General features: G+C 36.7%; 1 protein-coding gene across 6 annotated transcripts in view; it reads left to right on the top strand.

Annotated features, from left to right (window-relative positions):
* LOC136040303 (multiple epidermal growth factor-like domains protein 6) overlaps positions 1-15,000 on the top strand; it is an 88,757-nt gene that overhangs the window by 11,155 nt on the left and 62,602 nt on the right. For 4 of the 6 annotated variants that reach the window (XM_065724566.1, XM_065724555.1, XM_065724561.1 and 1 more), the window contains exons 2-3: positions 4,616-4,738; positions 12,119-12,241. In XM_065724566.1, coding sequence (XP_065580638.1) covers positions 4,616-4,738; positions 12,119-12,241 — 246 coding nt within the window. The remainder of the gene's footprint in view (positions 1-4,615; positions 4,739-12,118; positions 12,242-15,000) is intronic. The other 2 variants (XM_065724575.1, XM_065724570.1) reach the window with 1 other exon arrangement.

Here is a 15,000-nt window from a genome sequence, read left to right as displayed (position 1 = left end):
CTGTGTATTTGAGCGGATGTTTACATGTTTCTGTGTCTGTTTTTGTGTGTTAGTATGTCTGAGTCACTATGCCAATGTGTCTGAGCGGCTGATTGCTGGTCTCTATTACTATGTCTCTGTGTCTGAGCGGGCGTTTTCTTGTCCCTTTCACACTGCCTGTGAGTCTGAGCGGGTGTTCGCATGCTTCTGTGCCTGTCTTTGCGTGCTTGTGCGTCTTACTGTGTGTTTGCAACTTGGTAAAAGCCCTGTTAGCCTATTTCAGATTCTGATATACCCCCTCTGAGCCCGCTAGTAGTATATGTGACTCTGAATTTTTTTCTTACATCTCCAACTTTTTAATAGATATTATAAACGTTCGACCTGCTAGCGTACCCTAAAATAATGGAAGCATTAGAAAGTAAGGCATAAAATATTTTTATTGAAATAACGACATGTAGAATAACATCATAAAAATACAAATTAATGCTTTGAATCCATTCCACAAAATACTTCATTATGTTTTGTCTTCACAGAGAATTTATTCAGAAAATCCAAGTCCGACAAAAATCTAAGTCCAAAAATTACAATTCCAAAAACTCGAAATCTACAAAAATTTGAAGTCCAAAAAGGGGGGCAAAATATTAGGGGAAGGGACATCGGGGTCCCTGGAGGCTGGGTCATGGATGACCAAGGGCTGTAGTATCATTGCTTGAAATATATATGACTTTATTAATTTCATCTTTATGCAAACATCAATACCGAACAATATTTTCAAAACCCAAAATATTTATTCATACAATTGTCTTGACTGGAATATTGAGTATTATAATAACTGGACATTGCTTTTATTCCGTAAAGATTGAATATTTGCTTATCATGTCCTGACATGAATATGTAGGTCATTTATACAAAAGCGTTTGGTCACCTTTCTGGGCACCTGGTCATTTAAATAGGACAATACTCTAGTTTAGTATAGGCAGGCTTTAGTGCCCTATTATGGACGTTCCGTCTGTAGTATTGTCCCTACTCTACTCTTTCAGCCCTTGTCCTCAGTACTGTGAGGAGATTGCCATCCCCAATACTGGACCTTCAACGATAGAAAACAAAATATATCTTTTATAAATTTTGATCGTATATGTTTGGCTGGAGGGCTGACGCCTCTTCATTTAATTTGACTCTTAAAAGTTGACTCTAAACTACGTTTAAAATGTTTTAACTTTTTAAACTGAAATAAATAAAAAAAAATTTGAACTTTAAGGAATAAATTTCAGCATATGTATACTAAACTGAAAATCCACAGCCATTTTTTTCATTTAAGTGCAAATTACGTTCTGGTCTTGAGAAGGTATGGGAGTTGTCAAAGACATAATTTACAGACCTTTCAATTACGCCGAACAAAATGGCTGTCTCAAAATTTTTTTGTTGTTGTGTTTTGGGAAATACTGGGCGTGGAGGGGGGCTTAGTTGCCCTCCAATCACTTTTGAATATTAAGAAGGGCATTACCCCTTTCAGTTTTCAATCTTAATGAGCCCTTTTCGAAGTTTCTAGGACAACTCCTTCGATATGAAGTTCCTTGGTCTAATACAAAAAAAAAACAATAAATAAACAATTAATACATAGTGTGCACATCGCTCTTTACTTAGGCCGCGCAATAGCGCAATAGCGCCTATGATCAACATGTCTTTGATATGCCGCAAAATTTCAGCTTAATAACCTTAGTCTTTTTCGACGAACCAAGGATCCGGCCCCTCTCTCCCCTTTCTAATGATAAAACCTAAATGTGGAAAAACGGACACGTTATATTATCTATACATTCCTTGCTCCGGGGGTTGTGGGGGCATGGCATCCCTAAAGGCGTAGTTGCTAGATCTTGTGACTATTTTGAATAAAACAAATTTTAAAAACTTCCATCACTTTTAAGGCGAGGTTCTAAAAGGGAAAAAAGGTGAGGGACTGGTCCCCCCTCAATACCTTTTCAACATCACTCTCAATATACCTTTCAAGTTTCAACTTACCACCATAGTCGTTCCTCATATATTGTTGTTGTACCCTTTTTAATAAAACTCGCGCATATAGTCTGTATTGATTTTGTTTGACATCTCCCTCAAATATTCACTAAATGTTTTATGATTATGTCCTTAGCCTTTTTGAGACTCGGGAACAAACGTGCCCTAGCTTCGCAATAGACAACCTTATATATAAACAGCCGATAACTTATATAACTTACAAAACTTGCTCCCAAGGGCTAAAGGAATTGTCATTTCCGGAGGAATAGTTTCTTAGATTTTTGACTATTTTATATAAGATGACAATTCCAAAATTTTGATTAGATGTCTTTGGAGAAAAGACAGCTTAAAATGTATGGGAGGAAGACTATTTCTTCTCCAAACACTTTGCAACATCCTCCCTAACATGCCCTGAAATTTCCGAATTTCAGTGGAGGGAGTCATCATTCTTAGAGGCATAGTCAATTAACTTTCCACTATTTTGAACAAGATGACTATTCCAAACTTTGTTCAGATCTCTTTGGGGAAAAGACAGCTAAAAAGGTCATGGGAGGGTGACAAGTTGCCCTCCAGCCACTTTTGAACATCCGTCTGAGCATGTCTTGAAATCTTAATTTAATACCCTTAGCAGATCTTGAGATATTTCAGATATAATTTTTTGATAAACTGGATATATATGCTAATTGTATTTAGAATAAAATCCCGAAGTTCCACTTTAGAACCCTTAGCCTTTCCAAATACACCAAAAATAAAACCTGCATATAAAAAAGGACGAAATGCAAAATTTACAATTCTTGACGGAGACGCGTGGGAGGCATTGCATCCCTTAACTATGCCTTTTAGATGTTTTGAGCAAAAATACTTATTACAAATTTTGATACGTTTTGAGGGGAGAAGGTATCTAAACAGGGAAAAGGGAGAGGACTGGTTGTCTGCGGACCACTCTTCAACATATACTTGGACATACCCTGAAACTTTCTACTTAATACCTTAAGCTGTTCAGTAGATATTACTTATATGCTCTTTTGACAACCAGAATGCGCATAGAGTATTTTAATTGCGTTCAGCATCCCACTCAAAAGCAGTTGGGGCTTATATCATCCCCATAGGCTTAGTTATTTAACCTTTAGGTTATTTTAAACATGATAGATGTTTCACCATTTTAATGAAATATTTTTGGAAGCAGGGCAACTGAAAAGGGCATGTGAGGGCGCTTGCCACCCTTTAAAAACTTTTTAACATCCTTCAAACATTTACAGAATGTTTCAATTTCATACTCTCAGCCGTTCTACGAAATACCGCAGATCTTCCTTTTTGATAAACTGGATGCATACAGTGCCTTTTGATTTAGTTTAGCACACCTCTTAACATTCTCATATGTTTCACCTGCATACACCTAGCCTTTTCGAATACACCCAGAATAAACATTTTTCTTTTCCTAATGAGCAGCCTTGTATGTAAACAAAAGTTAGATTGCATAATTTGCGATCCCCCCCTCCTTGGGGGGCATGGAATCCATGAAGACATTGCTGTTAAACCTTTTGACTAGTGACAATGTCAAAACTTTAATAAATTTTGAGGAGAGGGAGCACGCAAAAAGGCAATGGGGAAGGGAGTTTGCCCTCAAACCACTTTTCAACATCCCATCAATATACCTTCGAAGCTTGAAATCAATGACCTCAGCCTCAATATTCTTTATATACGGCCGATATTCCCTTTCGTCAACCAGCAAGCACTTACTGTGTTTTGATTATTTTTGCCATTCCTCTCAAGATTTCCTTTAAGATTCATCTTAACACCGTTTGCCTTTCTGGGGATCCAATATGAAACATGCCCTCTTTTCCCAAAGTAAAACCTTAAATTTTAATAATTGGAAACTTACATAACTTACAGTCCTTGCCCCGGGGCCTCTGGGGGGTTTTGACAGCCCTGGAGTTATAGTATTTTGACTTTTGGACTATTTTAAACAAAACTACATTTTCATAATTCTCTGATTTTCTACTCATCCTGAAGACTGTACTGTTAATTCTTCTCGCTTGTATTCACGTTTTATACCCTGGAAAAACAAAGAACTACCCGCTCCACTGCCTGGAAAGCAAATCAACAAGCTCTTGCGTAAGCCAAACAACGGAAAATATCAGGTATTTGTATCCATGAGGCTTATTAGAATCAAAGCAAGTCTTGAGTAAGCCCTACTAAAACAAAAGACGTTGACACTCTAACCGCATTGTCGTCGGATTAAAAAAGTTTCTTGAATCAAAACAAGCGTTTTTGACCTTCAAACCTACGTCATTGACAGGGTGGTTTCAATTTACCTAAATAAACAATAGACCAAATAAACAGTGACGTAGCGTCTTGGAGAATGCCACAAGGGTTTGGTATGACTCCTTACACATGCAGGGTTTCCCCACTGGAATAGTGTCTTGTACAATGCCCTTAGGGTTTTTCCTACCTGGCTCATAGGATCCATAAGGCTTTCTGGAACCAAAACCGGTGTCGTTGACCCTCAAAATGACGTCATTGGCAAGGTTTTTTGGTAAAAAAACGGTAAAGCTAAAAACAAAAGAGAAAGGAAAGATTAAAAGCCCCATTCCCGAATAATATTTACAGTTACCTTTTCTTTTTTTAGACATCAATGAGTGTAGTGTCAGTAATGGTGGATGTGAACACAGATGTTGCAATCTACATGGTACCTATACATGCAGATGCGAACATGGGTTCAAACTAAAGTCAAACGGAAGAAACTGCGAGGGCAAGTGCTAAAAATTGCTTTTTACATTACCCTTACGAGGAAGTAATGAAAAAATGGAACTTAGTTCTAGGCACTAAACCAATTATAAAAACGATGTTAATCGTGCGTAAAGAGCCAGGGTGCCCTAGAAATAATACATTTTTCTCCCCCAAATAATCTATTGTCTGCTCATTCTTGGTTCAACCTGCCTAATACCATGGGTAGGCGTCCCTTGTTTACCTCTCATTCACCACAATCCATTGGTCGTATGTCAGTTTTAAATTCCTGGTCAACCTGCCTGAGAATCTAGGCGGGCGTGCCTTGCTAAAAGATAACAAACAAGTATTGGTCCAATAAGAGAAGCATACTTAGAGGAATTAAAATCGAATAGTTGGGGGCACCAAGCCATAGCTAATTGTAGAAAAAGCCAAGACAGATAGTCCGATTGATTGAGAGGCAAATCTGGTATTAGCCCCCTTATTAGGATTGCATAAAAATGACTTTAGTTCATTTGTTAATAATTTTTGTACCAACTTCATCGTAAAAGCCTCGTGTTGCCACAGTTACCCTAGCCTGATGTTCTTACCTTACTTGTTAAATTTTAGTACTGCTCATAAGCTGAATTCGGGAGTCGATGATAGTTTAGGGGAAATAAAGAAGGTATAATTTTGACCCCAGTTGGAATAGGATCAAATGTGTCTTTGCCAGTTAATCTTTTGTTTGAAATTGTTGCTAAATTATTTAAGCTAGAAACTCGTAATACCCGCAATTAATCCCCGACCAAACCAGAAAGGCGTAATAAAATGAAAAGTTTAAGACCATTTAAGAGGAGGAAATTTTTTAGCGATTTAGCCTGGAGTCATTTTTTAACAGCTCTCACTTTGCTTAGGTTGTAGCTCAGGGTTTTGGACTTTGTGATTAGCCTCACTTCACTTGGGTGGCAGAATGGATTGCATCATCTTTCATTTCTTTTTTCCCTCTCTTTTTCTTCATTGCTTTCCTTCTTTTCTTTTTCATTCTTAGAAGTAGAATCGTTTATTTCCTTTCCTTTTTTCGCATCTTCCTTTTCTCTTTCATTCCTTTCTTGTGCAGTTTCTACAAGGATCTACGGATACCTCCTGTATGGTAGTTTCTCTAACAAATTAAATTACTGTTAAAGGATTTGTCAGCAAGAGATTTTGCTGATAATTGTGTTTTTGAGTTAGCAAAAGCTTGATAACTAAAATTGTTAGCGAAATTTCCTAGCAGATAGAATCGTTGTTGAAAATTATAGCACAGAATTCGAAAAATGGCAATACGGAATTCAGTGAACGATAATAACGGATAATATGGGACGTGATCGTCTCTTTCTAGGTTGCTAGCTAATGTTTCAACCCGGATCTGTTTCCGTACTTCTCCTTTTTTATGATGATTTGGTTTTTGCCAAAAATTGAATCTAATTTTTACATTTCAGTTACCATGGGTCAGAGATCACTTTTTACTGTGATATATCAATCCTTTATATATCCTTGTTTTCAAAATGATTAGATTACGTAAACAAGATTTATAAAGAACTATAGACCAACCCTTTAAGTCAACCCTGACTACAAACAGGAAAAATAATCCGGCTTTTTCTTCTTTGGAACAGTAAGAGATGAACCTTAAAGAATCAGGCAGCTAACTCAGTCCAATAATTATTCAATTATTCAAAAAGAAAAGAAAACACATAACAACAATAATAATAAAGATCCTAGAAGCGAACTTGTTAAGGACCAAAACAACAAAAAATTGTAAATGAAAAAGAGAGAGAAAAAAAAGAAAAGAGAAAACAAGGGTAATTAAAGCAAATTGAACAAACATATAGAGAAATATAATATCAAGATTTTAGTACATGTTATATAGCGTCCGAAAACTTGTGGATAGCTCGACACTGGAGGGTATTAAATTCCACTGAATTATAGATTTATAAATTGGGGATCGCTGGGCGGAACTAGAGATACACCTGGGGACAATGAAGGAACGGTTGGATGAACGGAGACAGTGGCCTTCAGAATTATTACTATTAAAATAAGATAATAAGTGGGGAGGAAGATTTTTATGGTAAGCGGAGTATGCAAGGGATAGATTTAATTTTTTGATGATTTGTTCAAAAGGGATAATACCAAAATCGGAGTACAAGTCCTTGGTGGGATATAGTCGTGGCAACCGAAAAACTGCTTTGACAGCACGGTTTTGAGCAGATTTTAATTTATTGGTAACTGAAGGATAAGTATTGCCCCATACAGATCCGCAGTATGAGATATATGGGTAAATAAAAGAATAATAAAGGGTGACAAGGATATCGGGAGGAAGAAAATAATTCACACGATTAATTATACTAACCTGTCGCAAAATTATGGCTCTGATATAGGACACATGTGTTGCAAATGATAGGCAGGAGTCTATGTGGACACCAAGAAACTTGACAACTTCGACCTGCGGGAGGAGATTGGTAGAATATTTTAGGCCAAGTGCCGGCTGAACTTCATTTTTTTTGTAAGGGGTTTGAAATAATACCACCTGACTTTTCTTGCTGTTAATGGTCATGCAGTTAACGAGACACCACTCCTGTACTCTATTCAGAAGGGTTTGAGTAGAGGTGACGACGGATGGTAAATTAGGACCGGTGATGAAAAAGTTGCTATCGTCAGCAAAAAGTACTGGGTGCACTGATGGGCCCAGGTCCGTAATCAAATCAATAATATAAAGGAGAAAAAGTATTGGACCAAGAACAGAGCCCTGTGGGACGCCCCTCCGGACAGGTAGGGGCTGTGAAGTCACCCCGCCCAGTCTCACACTCTGTATTCTACCAGAGAGATAAGAGCCGAACCATGAGAAAGGAACTCCGCGAATCCCTAGGTTATTGAGTTTACTTAATAAAACACTGTGATCAACCATGTCAAAGGCCTTTGAAAAATCCAGAAATAAGCCCAATACAGTATTTTTAAGGTCAAGTTGGGAACGTATAAACTGTGTGGCGTCTATTAGTGCATGAGCAGTTGAAAATTTGGCACGGAAGCCATATTGATGAGGAGAAATCAACGAATCTGATGAATGATTCCCAAATACAAAGGGAGAAAGACGTCGGAATATAATTCTCTCGAGCACCTTAGATATAACTGGGAGAAGTGAGATTGGACGATAATTGCTTATCTCAGACGGATCGCCTTTTTTGTGAATCGGGATAACAATTGCTGATTTAAATATTTCTGGGAAGACTCCATTGGTCATAGACAGGTTTGTTATGTGCACAATGGGTTCACAAATATAGAAAGATACGGTCCTAAGAAGCTTATTACTTATGCCAAAGAAGTCAGGTGTACTACTATTAGAGAGAGATTCGATAACTTGAAGCACCTCTTTGCGATCAGTTGGAGAGAAAAACATGGATCTGGGATTCTTGCTAGGGTGTACCGACTGTGAGAAGGAACAGAAGTTAGCATTTGGAATATTAGTGAAATAATTATTAAAAGCATCCGGTACTAAAATTGGGTCAATTAATCTGCCACTGATGTCCCTAAGGTTAATAGGAACAGATCTTGAATTCCTTTTTTTTGAAAGGATTTTATTTATTGTAGACCAAATTTTTTGCAAGTTCCCTTTGCAGTGAGAGATTTTTGAATAATAATAATTTTTCTTTGCTTCCCGGATGAGTTTGGTATATACGTTTTTGTATTTTTTATAATTAGTCAGGTCAATAACGCTATTGGTTTTGCAAGCTAACTTATATAGGTCATTTTTTCGGTATGAAGAGATTATCAGGCTATTTGACATCCAGGGGCGTATATGGGTAGTTTTTCGGTTTGATTTACGAACTGGAAAGGTTGAACTAATAAGATCACTCAATCCCTGTGTAAAACTACTTGTGGCTGAATTAACATCCTGACAATCCAAAGTCTTGGACCAGTCGAAGGATTTCAAACAATCCGTGAACCGGTTCATATTCACAGTATTATATATTCTATTAGACGTAGGGGTATTAGTTCTACGGGGTTGAGTAGCTGATAGGGAGGGTAAGGAAAGATAGATTGGAAAGTGATCTGACAGGTCAGAAAATATTATTTTGGAGGACAGGTGGTTCCCCAGGGAAGTGGATACAAAAATGTTATCAATTAAAGTAGCGGTAGACCTCATGGGATCAACTCTAGTAGGAAAAAGGATTGTGGGAAGAAGACCACTTGAGGTAAATGTTTCAAAGAAGGTATCACTATCATTGTTATTGCTAACATTTAATAAATTACAATTGAAGTCCCCAAAAACTATTGCCTTCTTTTGTGGTAAATTAATAAAACTAGAAAAATCATCAAACTGATTACAAAAGAAAGGTGTCGGGAATGAGGGTGGTTTATAAAATAACGAAAAAATAAAAGAATTCTCGTCTACACTTATGTCGACGATTATTGAATAAATGCATCTATTATTTATAGGTTGCGAGAACAAGAATTCACAATCTAATAGTCTGGTGAATTTTAGACTTGATCGGATGTAAAGAGAAATGCCACCAGAGGACTTGGTTAATTTTCTTTCAATATGAATAGCTTGAAAGCCAGCGAGGGAAAATTCATTAGTATCATCAATTTCTGAAAGCCACGTCTCCGTTATTCCAATTACGTCGAAAGGGCAGTAACCATTTGTTAAAATTAAATCTTTAAAATTAGCCCACTTATCCCGTATGCTTCTGATATTAAAGCAAATTACATTAAGTTTGGTCTCTTCCATTAGCTTAGGTTTCACATTTTTCACAAAATCAAAAGTGTCGAGATATTTACAGTTAATTTGGTTTAAAGGGCTATCGGGGCTAGCTAAGGTGTTGGTGGACAGATTATTTTGGTCATCGTAATAATTAAAAACAACATTATTGCACAGTGATAAATTACTAAGAAACGTAAAATCTTGTAAAGTACTTGTACTTGTGTTTGTTTGACTGTTCATTTCTTAAGCAGTAGTTTCTGTGCTTCTGGACATTTATACGAATAACAGGGGTGGTCGGAGGAGCCACAGAGAGCACATTTCATGACAAGTTGACACGGGTTTTCTTTGGAGTTCTGGTGGTCACCAGCGCATTTAGAGCATCTCGGGGAAGCTTTACAGTTATTTGCAGTATGGCCGTAGCACTGGCATTTGTAGCACTGGGTAGGCAAAAACTTGTACTCAGTTATAGGTAGACGCTCTTAACCAATAACAAGGGGATTCTCAGTGGCATAGTTTAGGTGGTCACGTGACTCAAACGTTAATCGAAAAGACCTCGTACTTCCTAACTGAACAACTTCTATACAGTTATTAGCGAGATCGCATAGGTCACTTTTAGATGTTCCGTCAGGCACTCGGCGTACTATACCGAAAAAGGCAGGACTCTTCACTTTAGCATTAATGGATTGGTCTGCTTTGCTTAATGCATCTGCCAAAGTATTGGCGGCACCCTTGTCCGACAGAACTACTTGCCATGCATCCCTCCTAGGCCTCAAAACAACTATGCTTGAACTGACACCCCCACAAGCTTTATCCAGGAAATTTTTTCGAGCGTCAGGATTATTCAAGTTTTTTGGTGGATTTTTCACAATAACTGAATAGGACGGTTTTGCGGGTGGGGGAGGTTTCATATCAGGAATAGTTTGCACGACTGACCTTGCTTTATGGTGCTCAACGAAGCTTTTAAATTCCATGTAGAGTTCATTAACCTTTCGAGTTAACGTAGCTGTTGTCTCCCCTGGCACACATGGGACCTGATCTGGCTCGAAAATCAGATACTGAGGTAGGCTGATCTTTTTCTCATCACATAGATCAAAGGCTCGAACCATATCACTTACATTATCAGTCACTTTGGGGCGCTCAGTTACCCTAGTAATAGAGGCGTCAGCCCACAAAATCTTCTTTGCTTCAATTAACATATCTCCTTTGAAAAAATCGCAAGCAATCTTTACAATATTATCAGCTGAACAACCTGCATTTCTAGCCCGTGAAATGAAATTCAACACGGGATTCAAGACAAGTCTTTCACCTGGCCTCCTCCAGTGAAATGATCAAATTTCATCAAAATTCGTGGGCGGGGCCACAATAGTTGTCAGTAAAAGCAATAGCAAATCAGGTAGCAGTACTCACAAGATGTATATTCAGAAGTTGCGTACACAATTTTAATTATCCAAAATATCCAATTATTCAAAGCAAATTGTTCACAGCACGTTACACAACTTAAATAGTTGCGTACACGATTTTAATTATCCAATTATCAAAAGCAAATTGTTCACAGCACTATATAGCATTGTACACAATTTCAATAGTTGCGCAATGAAATAAATATCCAAACAATAATCCTCTGTAAATTAACCAACCAATATAAACTGGTTTATAATTCGAAGGTCGCAGGTTCAATTCCAGCCGTGGATAATTTTTATACATTCGACAATTTAAATTCTAAACAAAACTTCAATTAATATTGAAAAATCTAGTTTTTGTAAAAAATTGATGCTATTTTAAAAATTCTTTTGTTTTTAATTACAAAAGGCATTTGAAGTAGCAATTTTCTTTAAAATGGGCTTTTAAATAGCTCTCTACGATGTTCCAGAGGGGGAAAAGAAAAAAGAAAAGATGCCGTCGATGCAGAATATCGTGGTTGCAGCGACTATTCTTGATTTTTAAGCCAATAGATTTTCCTTGTTGTTCAAGTCAAGGGACAGATAGTTTCCTATGTAGGGGTATTGGTTAAGACGGTTCTAATGGTGTACTTTTTTTTTATCTGACTCTAGTTTTAGGAGTTTGGGGCTATTTTGTTTTTTTCTACTAAGGGGCATGATCTTCTCTTACAAGTTGCTACCGCTGCATCCCGGATTTGATAGAATCACGTATTAAAATATCTTTCCACTCCAAATAAATTTTTCTCTGTCTTTTCCTTTGTTGTTTCTATTTACTCTCCTTTCTTTACTTCTTGTTTTCTTTTCTTTTTTTGCTTCATATCTTTTATTTCATTCCATTTCTATTTTTCTTCTTTGTCTTTGTTTTTTTTTCTCCTTTTCCTCCCTTTCTTTAGAGATCTGCGGGTACTTCCTGTATGATAACATCATAGTATTACGTCAAGAAATCACAATTCTTAATAATGTCATAAAAATAACTCCATTCCATATTGGCATCTCATAGAAGAGGAATTTTGATTTTAAAGCCTAATTTGAAAGCTTTCTGTAGGCTTTGTCCTCCGTATATGGACCTTGTTTATCTCAGTCATTATGTTTACTTGTCTTAAATTTCTTTCATATAATTAAGTGACTTAACTTTTCTGAGATGTAAAACTCTACTCATCGCTAGCTGTAAGATAAGATAAATGATTGTTTTCTAGTCTTAAAACAACACATTGATACAATATCAAATCTACTTCTATTTCTTTCATTTCAGACATCGATGAATGTTCCAGCTTCAACGGAGGATGTAGCCAAATTTGTATCAATTCACCCGGAAGCTACACGTGTAGTTGCAGGGATGGTTTCAAGTTACATACTGACAACAGAACTTGCTTAGGTAAATAAATACTAATCCATTCAACATCTGTTTAGCACAATAGACGTAATGTAATTAACGATGTCTTATTTAGACTATATTCTGTAAAGACTCATAAGTATAGCAGGTCTAAATGGCACTTAGAAGCTCTAAAGAAACTAAGTAGTAGTTCTAAGTTATTGCACTTCTTGGAGACGTTCCTCTAATATATGCTAATTTTTAGCATGGATTTTTTTTTGTTTTTGGTCCCTAGTCTAGTATTTAATTAATTACTCTAGACTGGGTGTGGGGAACCTTTTCACCACTGCTGCACAAAATTAACATGATATTTTGTTTTGTTTCTATTGCTAATTTAGTAAAATATACAATTTGCAAACATATTTCCGTCTGTTTGTTTCAAAATTTTCTCTCAAAAAGCCTTGTTAAATGGGTTACTTTTAGATTTTATCATTTACATTTTAAATGATTCAGAAAATCTTATTCGGAAAATACGAACTTTTTATGTTGTGTACTAAAACCAATGAAATCTTTTTTATTCGTTATACGCGTGCACCAGCACTAAAATAATAACATTAATCATTGATACGACACTTCTTGTAACATTTAATGACAATTTTATCAATTAATAATATTTACATTCAAACCCCAATTGCAGAAAATTTGTTTTCTTTTTTTTTCAAGTTTCCCTACAAAAGTTGAATTATTAGAGACAACTGGCAAATTTCCGAACAAAATATTCTGCCAAAAACAGATTTTTTAAAACAGTTCTTAGCTAGCCAATAGTCCGTGGCAAGGAAGTATGATTAAAGATTAACCCCTGTTGGAAATAACCGGAGAGTTAAAGAAATTGCCAAGCAATAAATACTGCAGGAGAAAGGGCTTCTAACGGTTAATCCAAATTTGCAAAATTCATTTAATTTAAGGTTACTCATGTATAGTTATAAACCTGAACAAATTTATCAGCTCCTATGAACAAGAGGTAAAGACCCCCAGAAGAAAAGCAATATTGATGACAGTCACACAATCATAAAATCACATTTTTATTTTATTGAAATTACAGAGAGACATTGAAACTTACAAATAACATAAATTATTTTGTTTTTGAGGGGGCTACTCTTCCCCTCCTGGACCTTCTGCTACCAGCTCCCCTCCCACGCCCATTAATTTCCTAAACAAATCCAAACAACATTTAGAGATTGTCATTTTTTTCAACATAGTTGGTAAATTCCAAAACTGTGTCTCTGAGGAGGTCGACCCCCTCCCCAAACCCTGGAGGCAAGGGCTGTAAATTATGTGATTCACCCATCGTTTACATATAGTATTTGTTATTGGGAAAGGGTGTGTGTTTGACCTTCAGTGTTAAAAAAGACCAAGGACATTCAGGCGAAGCTTTCAGATAATATTGAGGGATGTGTTGAGCTAAATCAAAATAAATCATGTTCATAGAAGTTGTCAAAAGGACGTAACTCAGGAATGACTGAAGGCATTAAGTTTGAACTTTTTGGAAAGAACGAAGGGGATAACCAATTTACCAAAAATGAAAAATTTGCACACATTTACTATTACTACTACTGCCACTTCTACTCCTAATGCTACCACTAATACTTCTACTGCTACAAGTTCTGCCTCTTTAGCGACTACTACTAAGGTTGAACATGTGGAGGTGATAACTTAAGTAAATTCTGAGGGGGGAAGTTGAACTAAATAAAAACATACTATGTTTAAACAAAATGTCAAAAAATATATATCTGCAATGTCTTAGGAACAGCTTGCTGTATCCACCTAAGAATGCTAGGACATTATAAGGGGTATGTTCAACAGACCAAGAGGCAATATATTCATGCTACACCTGCTACTAATACAACTACAACTACTGTTACTGCTACTGCTAATAAACAATAATAGTAATACTGCTTCTTTTCCCCCTCCTCCTCCTAATACTACTACGACTACTGCTACTATAACTGCTACTACTACTACTGCTACTAATAATACTGCTACTACTGCTACTACCACTACTGCTGCTATTACTACTACTAATGCTACTGCCACTAGTATTACTACTGCTACTACTACTACTACTACTGCTAATGCTACTTCTACTACCTCTATGATACAGTTATTACTAAGGCTAAGGGTATAACATTAAGAATTTTAGAGAAAATTAAAGGGAAAGTTAAACTAAATCATACGCACTATGTGCATGCAGCTTGTCAAAAGGGCGTGTTTCAGAATTGGCTTTGGATGTTAAGTTGAAACATTTAGGGAATGCTTAGGGGGAAATCAATCGATCAAAAAGTTAATATCTGCAAGCTACTGCTAATACTGCTACCACTATTATTATCCAGCTACTTTTTCTACTGGAGCTACTACTGAGGCTAAGAGTATTAATGTGGAAAATCCTGGAAATATTGAGGGAGAAATTTAACTAAATCAAAACACACTATGTTCATGTAGATTGTCAGAAGGAAATATTAGCAATGCCCCAGGAACTGTTACATAGATAAGTTGCAGGTGATTAAAAGGGGGTACTGGCACAATATTGCATTGCCTTTTCCACTGAAGCTGAAACTTCCTGGCAGGCACGTATCCAAATCTTCAATTTGGAAGGGGTGGTCATGTTAGGGGGGAAGTGGAGCATCAATTCTCCATCTAGAACTTAGTTCAAAATAGGTGTGTTAAGACCGGATTGACTATTGACGTAACGCAACGCAAGGGGAAGTTAAAACTAGGTGTTGTAAATTTTTGTGATTGATGGGACGCTAGTTGAGGGTGCATCA

This window comes from Artemia franciscana, chromosome 2 (assembly GCF_032884065.1).
Source record: "Artemia franciscana chromosome 2, ASM3288406v1, whole genome shotgun sequence".
NCBI lineage: Eukaryota > Metazoa > Arthropoda > Branchiopoda > Anostraca > Artemiidae > Artemia > Artemia franciscana.
Note: the sequence above shows the minus strand (reverse complement) of the source record. Positions and strands in the feature narration are given on the sequence as shown.